This window comes from Salvelinus fontinalis, chromosome 30, assembly GCF_029448725.1.
Source record: "Salvelinus fontinalis isolate EN_2023a chromosome 30, ASM2944872v1, whole genome shotgun sequence".
NCBI classification, from domain to species: domain Eukaryota; kingdom Metazoa; phylum Chordata; class Actinopteri; order Salmoniformes; family Salmonidae; genus Salvelinus; species Salvelinus fontinalis.
This window is the reverse complement of record NC_074694.1, coordinates 4,819,792-4,834,090: the sequence shown is the minus strand read 5'-3', so window position 1 is coordinate 4,834,090 and position 14,299 is coordinate 4,819,792. Positions and strand designations below refer to the sequence as shown.

The 14,299-nt window shown below is 45.9% G+C and overlaps 1 protein-coding gene across 2 annotated transcripts in view; it reads right to left on the bottom strand.

Annotated features, from left to right (window-relative positions):
- LOC129828556 (CSC1-like protein 2) overlaps window positions 1-14,299 on the bottom strand; it is a 60,448-nt gene that overhangs the window by 26,571 nt on the left and 19,578 nt on the right. For both annotated transcript variants that reach the window (XM_055889579.1, XM_055889578.1), the window contains 3 exons: window positions 2,693-2,846; window positions 2,171-2,277; window positions 1,406-1,492 (listed from right to left, as the gene is read on the bottom strand). In XM_055889579.1, coding sequence (XP_055745554.1) covers window positions 1,406-1,492; window positions 2,171-2,277; window positions 2,693-2,846 — 348 coding nt within the window. The remainder of the gene's footprint in view (window positions 1-1,405; window positions 1,493-2,170; window positions 2,278-2,692; window positions 2,847-14,299) is intronic.

Below are 14,299 nucleotides of genomic sequence, written 5' to 3'. Positions count from 1 at the left end.
TATAGATACTTTTGTCCTGTTTCCTCCAGCATCTTCACAAGGTCCTTTGCTGTTGTTCTGGGATTGATTTGCACTTTACGCACCAAGGTACGTTAATCTCTAAGAGACAGAACGCATCTTCTTCCTGAGCGGTATGACAGCTGTGTGGTCCCATGGTGTTTATACCTGCGTACTATTGTTTGTACAGATGAACGTGGTACCTTCAGGCGTTTGGAAACTGCTCCCAATGATGAACCAGACTTGTGGAGGTCTACAATTCTTTTTCTGAGGTCTTGGCTGATTTCATTTGATTTACCCATGATGTCAAGCAAAGAGGCACTGAGTTTGAAGGTAGGCCTTGAAATACATCCACAGGTACACCTCCAATTGACTCAAAGGATGTCAATTAGCCTATCAGAAGCTTCTAAAGCCATGACATTTTCGGGAATTTTCCAAGCTGTTTAAAGGCACAGTTAACTTGCCAAAACTACAGTTTGTTTACAACAAATTTGTGGAGTGGTTGAAAAACGGGTTTTAATGACTCCAACATAAGTGTATGTAAACTTCCGACTTCATATATATATATATATATACACAGTATAAAAAGGGAGCACATGGTTGGTTCCTAATGGAGGGGAATGTGTCTGAAAACTAATTCTACATTTAATAAAAACTTTTGCACCTACAAACTCCTTCAGTCTAAATGGATCTAAATGTAACGGTCACATTACGGAGACTGTTGCCTCGTTTTAATACGACGTCTAGAATTTAAGCAAGGTTTGCGCAAAACACTGGGTCTGACGATCCTGATGCTAACGACGCTAATGCTAACGACGCTAATGCTAACGACGCTAATGCTAACGACGCTAATGCTAACGACGCTAATGCTAACGACGCTAATGCTAACGACGCTAATGCTAACGACGCTGATGCTAACGACGCTAATGCTAACGACGCTAATGCTAACGACGCTGATGCTAACGACGCTGATGCTAACGACGCTGATGCTAACGACGCTGATGCTAACGACGCTGATGCTAACGACGCTGATGCTAACGACCCTGATGCTAACGACCCTGATGCTAACGACCCTGATGCTAACGACCCTGATGCTAGCGACCCCGATGCTAGCGACCCCGATGCTAACGACCCCGATGCTAACGACCCCGATGCTAGCGACCCCGATGCTAGCGACCCCGATGCTAGCGACCCCGATGCTAGCGACCCCGATGCTAGCGACCCCGATGCTAGCGACCCCGATGCTAGCGACCCTGTCCAAAATTTCGTTATAGTGGTTCTCGGTAAGGGCTGGACGGATCATGAGAAGAGGGGGGGGGGGGGGGGGGGGGGGGGGTGTTGTGTACCTCCAATCAAATTGATTTCCCAATTTAAAATGTTCATGGACAATAATGAAGACATGTAGTACCTGCTGAGTCCTAGAGAGGGCAGCAGTAAGACCATGAAGATGAGGAAGGTGTAACATTTATGCATGGTTGTCCTGTTCTCTCCAGACCTATTAGAACGGAAAGGCAAAACGATCAACATTACACATTGAGAAATACAGAGTACAAGAGCTATCCGCTCTAGCAAGTTAGCCAGGTCCCAGATCAGTTTGTGCTGGTTTTGCCAACTCCTACATTGTGACAAACAGATCTGGGACCAGACGTGTTAGATACACAGTGGGGGAAAAAATATCAACATTACTACGTGTGTGTGAGTGGTACCGTGTCCAGTGTGTGTGTGGTACCGTGTCCAGTGTGTGTGTGAGTGGTACCGTGTCCAGTGTGTGTGTGAGTGGTACAGTGTCCAGTGTGTGTGTGAGTGGTACCGTGTCCAGTGTGTGTGTGAGTGGTACCGTGTCCAGTGTGTGTGTGAGTGGTACCGTGTCCAGTGTGTGTGTGAGTGGTACAGTGTCCAGTGTGTGTGTGTGAGTGGTACAGTGTCCAGTGTGTGTGTGTGAGTGGTACTGTGTCCAGTGTGTGTGTGTGAGTGGTACTGTGTCCAGTGTGTGTGTGTGAGTGGTACTGTGTCCAGTGTGTGTGTTAGTGGTACCGTGTCCAGTGTGTGTGTTAGTGGTACCGTGTCCAGTGTGTGTGTGTGTGAGCGGTACCGTGTCCAGTGTGTGTGTGAGTGGTACCGTGTCCAGTGTGTGTGTGAGTGGTACCGTGTCCAGTGTGTGTGTGAGCGGTACCGTGTCCAGTGGGCCTCGAAGAAGGCCGAGTAGTATACGATGGTGGGTAGCAGGGCGGAGAAGGCCCACAGCAGCAGGGTGGGGAAGAACTGGGTCACGATGGGGTTCTGGAGGAAGAGAGAGAGGAGGAAGAAGAGGGAGGAGGAAGGAAACATTGCAGATCAAGGTTAACCGATAAGGTTAGGAATAGTACACATATTAATGCCCTTTTCCCACTATAGTGTCAACCAAACCGTACTGCTGGATCTGATAGTAAAAGCTGAGGCTGCCTCCCAAATAGGACTTAATTTCTCTAAATAGTGCACTAAATAGGGAATAGGGTGTCATAATAGGGAATAGGGTGCCATAATAGGGAATAGGGTGCCATAATAGGGAATAGGGTGCCATAATAGGGAATAGGGTGTCATAATAGGGAATAGGGTGCCATAATAGGGAATAGGGTGTCATAATAAGGCGCCATTTGGGACACCGTCTGATGGTCGACCTCCTGAGCTTCACTAAGAGGGGTCAAAGGTGACTCACGTTGAGGTACTCGACAGGCTTGGTGACGTTGAACTTGTCCATGGTGGAGATGATGATGGCGGGGGTTGTGAGGAAGAAGAGGAGGAGGAAGAGGATACAGTTGATGATGAAGCATCTCAGCCACCAGGGGAACCCTCCGACTGACAGATGCTCCCTGGGAGAAACAAGGAGATGACAAGTCAATCTATCAATCAATCAATTACCAGGGGAACCCTCCTACTGACAGATGCACCCTGGGAGAAACAAGGAGATGACAGGTCAATCTATCAATCACCAGGGGAACCCTCCTACTGACAGATGCACCCTGGGAGAAACATGAAGAGGACAGGTCAATAAATCCAAGAATAGAATAGAACTTTGCTGTATATGTTGGGTCAGGTGTTTGGTTGGGCCAGGTGTTGGGTTGGGTTTGGTTGGGCCAGGTGTTGGGTTGGGCCAGGTGTTGGGTTGGGTTTGGTTGGGCCAGGTGTTTGGTTGGGCCAGGTGTTGGGTTGGGCCAGGTGTTGGGTTGGGCCAGGTGTTGGGCCAGGTGTTGGGTTGGGCCAGGTGTTGGGCCAGGTGTTGGGTTGGGCCAGGTGTTGGGCCAGGTGTTGGGTTGGGCCAGGTGTTGGGCCAGGTGTTGGGCCAGGTGTTGGGTTGGGCCAGGTGTTGGGCCAGGTGTTGGGTTGGGCCAGGTGTTGGGCCAGGTGTTTGGTTGGGCCAGGTGTTGGGTTGGGCCAGGTGATGGGCCAGGTGTTGGGTTGGGCCAGGTGTTGGGCCAGGTGTTTGGTTGGGCCAGGTGTTGGGTTGGGCCAGGTGTTGGCTTGGGCCAGGTGTTGGGTTGGGCCAGGTGTTGGGTTGGGCCAGGTGTTGGGTTGGGCCAGGTGTTGGGTTGGGCCAGGTGTTGGGTTGGGCCAGGTGTTGGGCCAGGTGTTGGGCCAGGTGTTGGGTTGGGCCAGGTGTTGGGCCAGGTGTTGGGCCAGGTGTTGGGTTGGGCCAGGTGTTGGGCCAGGTGTTTAAGTTGGGTTTTTCTACCCTGCACTTCCATCATTCGACTTCAAGACGCTGAAAAAGCAACTTCTCACAGCACTTGTCAATTTATACCATGATCACCTGACGGGGGGACGGGGGGACGGGGGGGGATGGGCACAAAGAAATGGAACTCATGAGGAGGCGCAGTGTCTCGTGGGTCTGCGTACCACATCCATTACCACCCCCCCCCCCCCCCCCAGCGAGAAAACATTTAAGTGGCCCCTGTCATGACAGCAAAGATTTAAAAATAAATGTAACGTTCATTTCCTGCAATTAAACACATTTTGCCTAAGGGTTGAGGCAAATGCTTGCAGTTTTTAATAAGATAACTGACGAGTGACTGCTGATGCAGAAGTACTATTATCATGTAATCGGTCCCCAGGCCTACAAAAGAGGGGCTGCAGGCCTCCAGTTGCCCATCTAACTGAATTATCCAATTAGTCTCAAATAAATTCCCAACCATGTGCACCGACTTAAAATGAAAAATGTTTGCCAACACTTATTCTCATCAGCGGCCTACGCTTTAGCCTCAAATTATTAGCCGGGGATATTATCAAAATAAACCTTTAACTTATTCATGTTCTTTTATCAACATTATATGGGAATAATAGGCATTTTATCTGCGAAAACGTAGTCTATTTCTGAACAAAGTAACCATTTTCATTTCACTATATAAATACATGTAAAAACATGAAGGCTGAGGATCTGGCTTTTTCAAGTGCCAACATCGTTCTGGAAAAAGTTGACAATCCCAAAATGCGCTCATTCATTAACACACATGTCAAGAACAGAGGCGGAGTCTGGAGAAGAAAGAAATGACAACAATTTCCATAATAACAGACAAAACCACTGACACACTAGACCAACATGTTCTTCTGTTGTAGGACAGGTAGGTGTTGTTCTGGCTGAAACACAAGACCAATGTGTTCTTCTGTTGTAGGACAGATAGGTGTTGTTCTGGCTGAAACACAAGACCAATGTGTTCTTCTGTTGTAGGACAGATAGATGTTGTTCTGGCTGAAACACAAGACCAATGTGTTCTTCTGTTGTAGGACAGATAGGTGTTGTTCTGGCTGAAACACAAGACCAATGTGTTCTTCTGTTGTAGGACAGATAGATGTTGTTCTGGCTGAAACACAAGACCAATGTGTTCTTCTGTTGTAGGACAGATAGATGTTGTTCTGGCTGAAACACAGGAACAATGTGTTCTTCTGTTGTAGGACAGATAGGTGTTGTTCTGGCTGAAACACAAGACCAATGTGTTCTTCTGTTGTAGGACAGATAGACGTTGTTCTGGCTGAAACACAAGACCAACGTGTTCTTCTGTTGTAGGACAGATAGATGTTGTTCTGGCTGAAACACAAGACCAATGTGTTCTTCTGTTGTAGGACAGATAGGTGTTGTTCTGGCTGAAACACAAGACCAACATGTTCTTCTGTTGTAGGACAGATAGGTGTTGTTCTGGCTGAAACACAAGACCAATGTGTTCTTCTGTTGTAGGACAGGTAGGTGTTGTTCTGGCTGAAACACAAGACCAATGTGTTCTTCTGTTGTAGGACAGATAGACGTTGTTCTGGCTGAAACACAAGACCAACATGTTCTTCTGTTGTAGGACAGATAGATGTTGTTCTGGCTGAAACACAAGACCAATGTGTTCTTCTGTTGTAGGACAGATAGGTGTTGTTCTGGCTGAAACACAAGACCAATGTGTTCTTCTGTTGTAGGACAGATAGGTGTTGTTCTGGCTGAAACACAAGACCAATGTGTTCTTCTGTTGTAGGACAGATAGGCGTTGTTCTGGCTGAAACACAAGACCAATGTGTTCTTCTGTTGTAGGACAGATAGATGTTGTTCTGGCTGAAACACAAGACCAACATGGTCGTCTGTTGTAGGACAGATAGATGTTGTTCTGGCTGAAACACAAGACCAATGTGTTCTTCTGTTGTAGGACAGATAGGTGTTGTTCTGGCTGAAACACAAGACCAATGTGTTCTTCTGTTGTAGGACAGATAGGTGTTGTTCTGGCTGAAACACAAGACCAATGTGTTCTTCTGTTGTAGGACAGATAGGTGTTGTTCTGGCTGAAACACAAGACCAATGTGTTCTTCTGTTGTAGGACAGATAGGTGTTGTTCTGGCTGAAACACAAGACCAACATGTTCTTCTGTTGTAGGACAGATAGGTGTTGTTCTGGCTGAAACACAAGACCAATGTGTTCTTCTGTTGTAGGACAGATAGGTGTTGTTCTGGCTGAAACACAAGACCAATGTGTTCTTCTGTTGTAGGACAGATAGATGTTGTTCTGGCTGAAACACAAGACCAATGTGTTCTTCTGTTGTAGGACAGATAGGTGTTGTTCTGGCTGAAACACAAGACCAATGTGTTCTTCTGTTGTAGGACAGATAGATGTTGTTCTGGCTGAAACACAAGACCAATGTGTTCTTCTGTTGTAGGACAGATAGGTGTTGTTCTGGCTGAAACACAAGACCAATGTGTTCTTCTGTTGTAGGACAGATAGGTGTTGTTCTGGCTGAAACACAAGACCAATGTGTTCTTCTGTTGTAGGACAGGTAGGTGTTGTTCTGGCTGAAACACAAGACCAATGTGTTCTTCTGTTGTAGGACAGATAGGTGTTGTTCTGGCTGAAACACAAGACCAATGTGTTCTTCTGTTGTAGGACAGATAGGTGTTGTTCTGGCTGAAACACAAGACCAATGTGTTCTTCTGTTGTAGGACAGATAGGTGTTGTTCTGGCTGAAACACAAGACCAATGTGTTCTTCTGTTGTAGGACAGATAGGTGTTGTTCTGGCTGAAACACAAGACCAATGTGTTCTTCTGTTGTAGGACAGATAGGTGTTGTTCTGGCTGAAACACAAGACCAATGTGTTCTTCTGTTGTAGGACAGGTAGGTGTTGTTCTGGCTGAAACACAAGGCCAATGTGTTCTTCTGTTGTAGGACAGATAGACGTTGTTCTGGCTGAAACACAAGACCAATGTGTTCTTCTGTTGTAGGACAGATAGGTGTTGTTCTGGCTGAAACACAAGACCAATGTGTTCTTCTGTTGTAGGACAGATAGATGTTGTTCTGGCTGAAACACAAGACCAATGTGTTCTTCTGTTGTAGGACAGATAGGTGTTGTTCTGGCTGAAACACAAGACCAATGTGTTCTTCTGTTGTAGGACAGATAGATGTTGTTCTGGCTGAAACACAAGACCAATGTGTTCTTCTGTTGTAGGACAGATAGATGTTGTTCTGGCTGAAACACAAGACCAATGTGTTCTTCTGTTGTAGGACAGGTAGGTGTTGTTCTGGCTGAAACACAAGACCAATGTGTTCTTCTGTTGTAGGACAGATAGGTGTTGTTCTGGCTGAAACACAAGACCAACGTGTTCTTCTGTTGTAGGACAGATAGATGTTGTTCTGGCTGAAACACAAGACCAATGTGTTCTTCTGTTGTAGGACAGATAGGTGTTGTTCTGGCTGAAACACAAGACCAACATGTTCTTCTGTTGTAGGACAGATAGATGTTGTTCTGGCTGAAACACAAGACCAATGTGTTCTTCTGTTGTAGGACAGATAGGTGTTGTTCTGGCTGAAACACAAGACCAATGTGTTCTTCTGTTGTAGGACAGATAGGTGTTGTTCTGGCTGAAACACAAGACCAATGTGTTCTTCTGTTGTAGGACAGATAGGCGTTGTTCTGGCTGAAACACAAGACCAATGTGTTCTTCTGTTGTAGGACAGATAGATGTTGTTCTGGCTGAAACACAAGACCAACATGGTCGTCTGTTGTAGGACAGATAGATGTTGTTCTGGCTGAAACACAAGACCAATGTGTTCTTCTGTTGTAGGACAGATAGGTGTTGTTCTGGCTGAAACACAAGACCAATGTGTTCTTCTGTTGTAGGACAGATAGGTGTTGTTCTGGCTGAAACACAAGACCAATGTGTTCTTCTGTTGTAGGACAGATAGGTGTTGTTCTGGCTGAAACACAAGACCAATGTGTTCTTCTGTTGTAGGACAGATAGGTGTTGTTCTGGCTGAAACACAAGACCAACATGTTCTTCTGTTGTAGGACAGATAGGTGTTGTTCTGGCTGAAACACAAGACCAATGTGTTCTTCTGTTGTAGGACAGATAGGTGTTGTTCTGGCTGAAACACAAGACCAATGTGTTCTTCTGTTGTAGGACAGATAGATGTTGTTCTGGCTGAAACACAAGACCAATGTGTTCTTCTGTTGTAGGACAGATAGGTGTTGTTCTGGCTGAAACACAAGACCAATGTGTTCTTCTGTTGTAGGACAGATAGGTGTTGTTCTGGCTGAAACACAAGACCAATGTGTTCTTCTGTTGTAGGACAGATAGGTGTTGTTCTGGCTGAAACACAAGACCAATGTGTTCTTCTGTTGTAGGACAGATAGGTGTTGTTCTGGCTGAAACACAAGACCAATGTGTTCTTCTGTTGTAGGACAGGTAGGTGTTGTTCTGGCTGAAACACAAGACCAATGTGTTCTTCTGTTGTAGGACAGGTAGGTGTTGTTCTGGCTGAAACACAAGATCTGTGCTGCGACACAATCCTGTCGGAGCTCTACGGAGAATTCCTTCGACCTCGTGGCTTGGTTTTTGCTCTGACAGGCACTGTCATCTGTGGGACCTTATATAGACAGGTGTGTGCCTTTCCGAATCATGTCCAATCAGTTGAATTTACCACAGGTGGACTCCAATCCAGTTGTAGAAACATCTCAAGAATGACCAATGGAAACAGGATGCACCTGAACTCCATTTTGAGTCTCATAGCAAAGGGTCTGAATATTTATGTAAATTTCTGTATGTAATGTTTGTATACATTTGCAAAAAATGTCTAAAAACCTGTTTTCACTTTAACATTATGGGATATTGTGTGTAGATTGATGAGGAATTGTTTTAATTTAATCCATTTTAGAATAAGGCTGTAACGTGACAAAATGTTGAAAAAGTCAAGGGTCTGAATACTTTCCGAATGCACTGTGATAAACAGATATGTGGTGTAAATGGGAAGGTGCACACAGCACGGAAGGAGCAAAGGAGACGAAACCAAAAAGACAACAAGCGGACATAAAAGCTCAGAAAAACAAAAACTATTCTTGCAATAAAGGCCTTTGGAAGATCATATTAAATTGGATATATCGCCCAACAATACTTCACATATATACAAGACTGAGCCTGACACCTAGTGATGGTGCCAAATACGTACCGCCTCAGCGGTGAGGTAATTTGATACTGGCACTCAGCAGATGGATAATCCTCTAGGAGGGGGGGACAGAGACGGTTTCTCTAAAGTGGATGGAAATTGAATTACCCCAAGCTCTTAGATACTTAAGAGGTGATTCTCCACATGTATCAAAGTCAAATAGATTCCCACAGGTACACTATTAACATCTGGTATAGGTGATGTCATCCTGACACACTCCCTGAGTTAACTGCTGTTCCAACCAGAACACAGTCTGGATGTCTGGTGGTGACGTCATAACACACTCTACTGTCTGGTGGTGACGTCATAACACACTCCACTGTCTGGTGGTGACGTCATAACACACTCCACTGTCTGGTGGTGACGTCATAACACACTCCACTGTCTGGTGGTGACGTCATAACACACTCTACTGTCTGGTGGTGACGTCATAACACACTCCACTGTCTGGTGGTGACGTCATAACACACTCTACTGTCTGGTGGTGACGTCATAACACACACTACTGTCTGGTGGTGACGTCATAACACACTCTACTGTCTGGTGGTGACGTCATAACACACTCTACTGTCTGGTGGTGACGTCATAACACACTCTACTGTCTGGTAATGACGTCATAACACACACTACTGTCTGGTGGTGACGTCATAACACACACTACTGTCTGGTGGTGACGTCATAACACACTCTACTGTCTGGTGGTGACGTCATAACACACACTACTGTCTGGTGGTGACGTCATAACACACTCTACTGTCTGGTGGTGACGTCATAACACACTCTACTGTCTGGTGGTGACGTCATAACACACACTACTGTCTGGTGGTGACGTCATAACACACTCTACTGTCTGGTGGTGACGTCATAACACACACTACTGTCTGGTGGTGACGTCATAACACACTCTACTGTCTGGTGGTGACGTCATAACACACTCTACTGTCTGGTGGTGACGTCATAACACACTCTACTGTCTGGTGGTGACGTCATAACACACACTACTGTCTGGTGGTGACGTCATAACACACACTACTGTCTGGTGGTGACGTCATAACACACTCTACTGTCTGGTGGTGACGTCATAACACACTCTACTGTCTGGTGGTGACGTCATAACACACTCCACTGTCTGGTGGTGACGTCATAACACACTCTACTGTCTGGTGGTGACGTCATAACACACTCCACTGTCTGGTGGTGACGTCATAACACACTCTACTGTCTGGTGGTGACGTCATAACACACTCTACTGTCTGGTGGTGACGTCATAACACACTCTACTGTCTGGTGGTGACGTCATAACACACTCTACTGTCTGGTGGTGACGTCATAACACACTCTACTGTCTGGTGGTGACGTCATAACACACTCTACTGTCTGGTGGTGACGTCATAACACACTCTACTGTCTGGTGGTGACGTCATAACACACTCTACTGTCTGGTGGTGACATCATAACACACGCCACTGTCTGGTGGTGACGTCATAACACACACCACTGTCTGGTGGTGACGTCATAACACACTCTACTGTCTGGTGGTGACATCATAACACACTCTACTGGTTTATTATGGAACCCCATTAGTTCCTGCCAAGGCAGCAGCTACTCTTCCTGAGGTTTATTATGGATCCCTGCCAAGGCAGCAGCTACTCTTCCTGGGGTTTATTATGGATCCCCGTTAGTTCCTGTCAAGGCAGCAGCTACTCTTCCTGGAGTTTATTATGGATCCCCGTTAGTTCCTGTCAAGGCAGCAGCTACTCTTCCTGGAGTTTATTATGGATCCCCGTTAGTTCCTGTCAAGGCAGCAGCTACTCTTCCTGGGGTTTATTATGGATCCCCATTAGTTCCTGCCAAGGCAGCAGCTACTCTTCCTGGGGTTTATTATGGATCCCCATTAGTTCCTGCCAAGGTAGCAGCTACTCTTCCTGGAGTTTATTATGGATCCCCATTAGTTCCTGCCAAGGCAGCAGCTACTCTTCCTGGGGTTTATTATGGATCCCCATTAGTTCCTGCCAAGGCAGCAGCTACTCTTCCTGGGGTTTATTATGGATCCCCATTAGTTCCTGCCAAGGCAGCAGCTACTCTTCCTGGGGTTTATTATGGATCCCCATTAGTTCCTGCCAAGGCAGCAGCTACTCTTCCTGGGGTTTATTATGGATCCCCGTTAGTTCCTGCCAAGGCAGCAGCTACTCTTCCTGGGGTTTATTATGGATCCCCGTTAGTTCCTGTCAAGGCAGCAGCTACTCTTCCTGGGGTTTATTATGGATCCCCATTAGTTCCTGCCAAGGCAGCAGCTACTCTTCCTGGGGTTTATTATGGATCCCCATTAGTTCCTGCCAAGGCAGCAGCTACTCTTCCTGGGGTCAAGCAAAATGAAGGCAGTTATAGAATTATGAAGGAAAAGGAAACCGCACACTGCTCTTGATAGTATCACCGATATTTAATAAGCTTACGTATCGGCCACACGGCCTTCGTCAGAGCTTTTGGGATTTTTTGAAAGTTGCACCCTTATGTAGACCTGGCTCCACCCACATCCGTTCTACACATCGAAGGGGGTTGGAAGCAAAGGAAAATAAATAAGTGCTACCAAATATAACAATGTGCATTTCATAACTCTTACAAAAGTGTATAAATAAGGCGTATTGAACACTTCTGTATAATCTCAATGAGGACATAGCAAGTTCATTAGTCATTGGGTACATCATATGAAAAACGTCAGAATAATCTACAAGAGACACACATTTCATGTTCCAATTCACAGCATAACATACAAAGGCAGTTATAGAATTATAAAAACATTACAATACAGGCCACTCCACCACTAACCTACAATACAAAATCCATGTGTACGTGTGTCTATAGTGTGCCTGTGCCTGTGCCTGTGCCTGTGCCTGTGCCTGTGCCTGTGCCTGTGCCTGTGTCTGTGTCTGTGTCTGTGTCTGTGTCTGTGTCTGTGTCTGTGTCTGTGTCTGTGTCTGTGTCTGTGTCTGTGTCTGTGCCTGTGCCTGTGCCTGTGCCTGTGCCTGTGCCTGTGCCTGTGCCTGTGCCTGTGCCTCTTCACAGTCCCCGGTGTTCAATAGAGTGTATTTTTATCTGTTTTTTTAATCCAATTTTACTGCGTGCATCAGTTCCAGTCATGGAACACAGCCGTGCTGCCCTGTTCTGAGCCAATTGCAATTTTCCTAAGTCCCTCTGTGGAACCTGACCACACGACTGAACAGTAGTCCACGTGCAACAAAACCAGGGCCTGTAGGATCTGCCTTGTTGATAGTGTTGTTAAGAAGGTAGAAACTAGGGCCTGTAGGACCTGCCTTGTTGATAGTGTTGTTAAGAAGGTAGAAACTAGGGCCTGTAGGACCTGCCTTGTTGATAGTGTTGTTAAGAAGGTAGAGACTAGGGCCTGTAGGACCTGCCTTGTTGATAGTGTTGTTAAGAAGGTAGAAACTAGGGCCTGTAGGACCTGCCTTGTTGATAGTATTGTTAAGAAGGTAGAAACTAGGGCCTGTAGGACCTGCCTTGTTGATAGTGTTGTTAAGAAGGTAGAGACTAGGGCCTGTAGGACCTGCCTTGTTGATAGTGTTGTTAAGAAGGTAGAAACTAGGACCTGTAGGACCTGCCTTGTTGATAGTGTTGTGAAGGTAGAAACTAGGGCCTGTAGGACCTGCCTTGTTGATAGTGTTGTTAAGAAGGTAGAAACTAGGACCTGTAGGACCTGCCTTGTTGATAGTGTTGTGAAGGTAGAAACTAGGGCCTGGAGGACCTGCCTTGTTGATAGTGTTGTTAAGAAGGTAGAAACTAGGGCCTGTAGGACCTGCCTTGTTGATAGTGTTGTTAAGAAGGTAGAGACTAGGGCCTGTAGGACCTGCCTTGTTGATAGTGTTGTTAAGAAGGTAGAAACTAGGGCCTGTAGGACCTGCCTTGTTGATAGTGTTGTTAAGAAGGTAGAAACTAGGGCCTGTAGGACCTGCCTTGTTGATAGTGTTGTTAAGAAGGTAGAAACTAGGGCCTGTAGGACCTGTCTTGTTGATAGTGTTGTTAAGAAGGTAGAAACTAGGGCCTGTAGGACCTGCCTTGTTGATAGTGTTGTTAAGAAGGTAGAAACTAGGGCCTGTAGGACCTGCCTTGTTGATAGTGTTGTTAAGAAGGTAGAAACTAGGACCTGTAGGACCTGCCTTGTTGATAGTGTTGTGAAGGTAGAAACTAGAGCCTGTAGGACCTGCCTTGTTGATAGTGTTGTTAAGAAGGTAGAAACTAGGGCCTGTAGGACCTGCCTTGTTGATAGTGTTGTTAAGAAGGTAGAAACTAGGACCTGTAGGACCTGCCTTGTTGATAGTGTTGTTAAGAAGGTAGAAACTAGGGTCTGTAGGACCTGCCTTGTTGATAGTGTTGTTAAGAAGGTAGAAACTAGGGTCTGTAGGACCTGCCTTGTTGATAGTGTTGTGAAGGTAGAAACTAGGGTCTGTAGGACCTGCCTTGTTGATAGTGTTGTGAAGGTAGAAACTAGGGCCTGGAGGACCTGCCTTGTTGATAGTGTTGTTAAGAAGGTAGAAACTAGGGCCTGTAGGACCTGCCTTGTTGATAGTGTTGTTAAGAAGGTAGAAACTAGGGTCTGTAGGACCTGCCTTGTTGATAGTGTTGTGAAGGTAGAAACTAGGGCCTGGAGGACCTGCCTTGTTGATAGTGTTGTTAAGAAGGTAGAAACTAGGGCCTGTAGGACCTGCCTTGTTGATAGTGTTGTTAAGAAGGTAGAAACTAGGGTCTGTAGTACCTGCCTTGTTGATAGTGTTGTTAAGAAGGTAGAAACTAGGGCCTGTAGGACCTGCCTTGTTGATAGTGTTGTTAAGAAGGTAGAAACTAGGGCCTGTAGGACCTGCCTTGTTGATAGTGTTGTTAAGAATGTAGAAACTAGGGCCTGTAGGACCTGCCTTGTTGATAGTGTTGTTAAGAAGGTAGAAACTAGGGCCTGAAGGACCTGCCTTGTTGATAGTGGTGTTAAGAAGGTAGAAACTAGGGCCTGAAGGACCTGCCTTGTTGATAGTGGTGTTAAGAAGGTAGAAACTAGGGCCTGTAGGACCTGCCTTGTTGATAGTGCTGTTTAGAAGGTAGAAACTAGGGCCTGTAGGACCTGCCTTGTTGATAGTGTTGTTAAGAAGGTAGAAACTAGGGTCTGTAGGACCTGCCTTGTTGATAGTGTTGTTAAGAAGGTAGAAACTAGGACCTGTAGGACCTGCCTTGTTGATAGTGTTGTTAAGAAGGCAGAGCAGCGCTTTATTATGGACAGACTTCTCCCCATCTTAGCTACTGTTGTATCAATATGTTTTGACCATGACAGTTTAAAATCCAGGGTTACTCCAAACAGTTTAGTC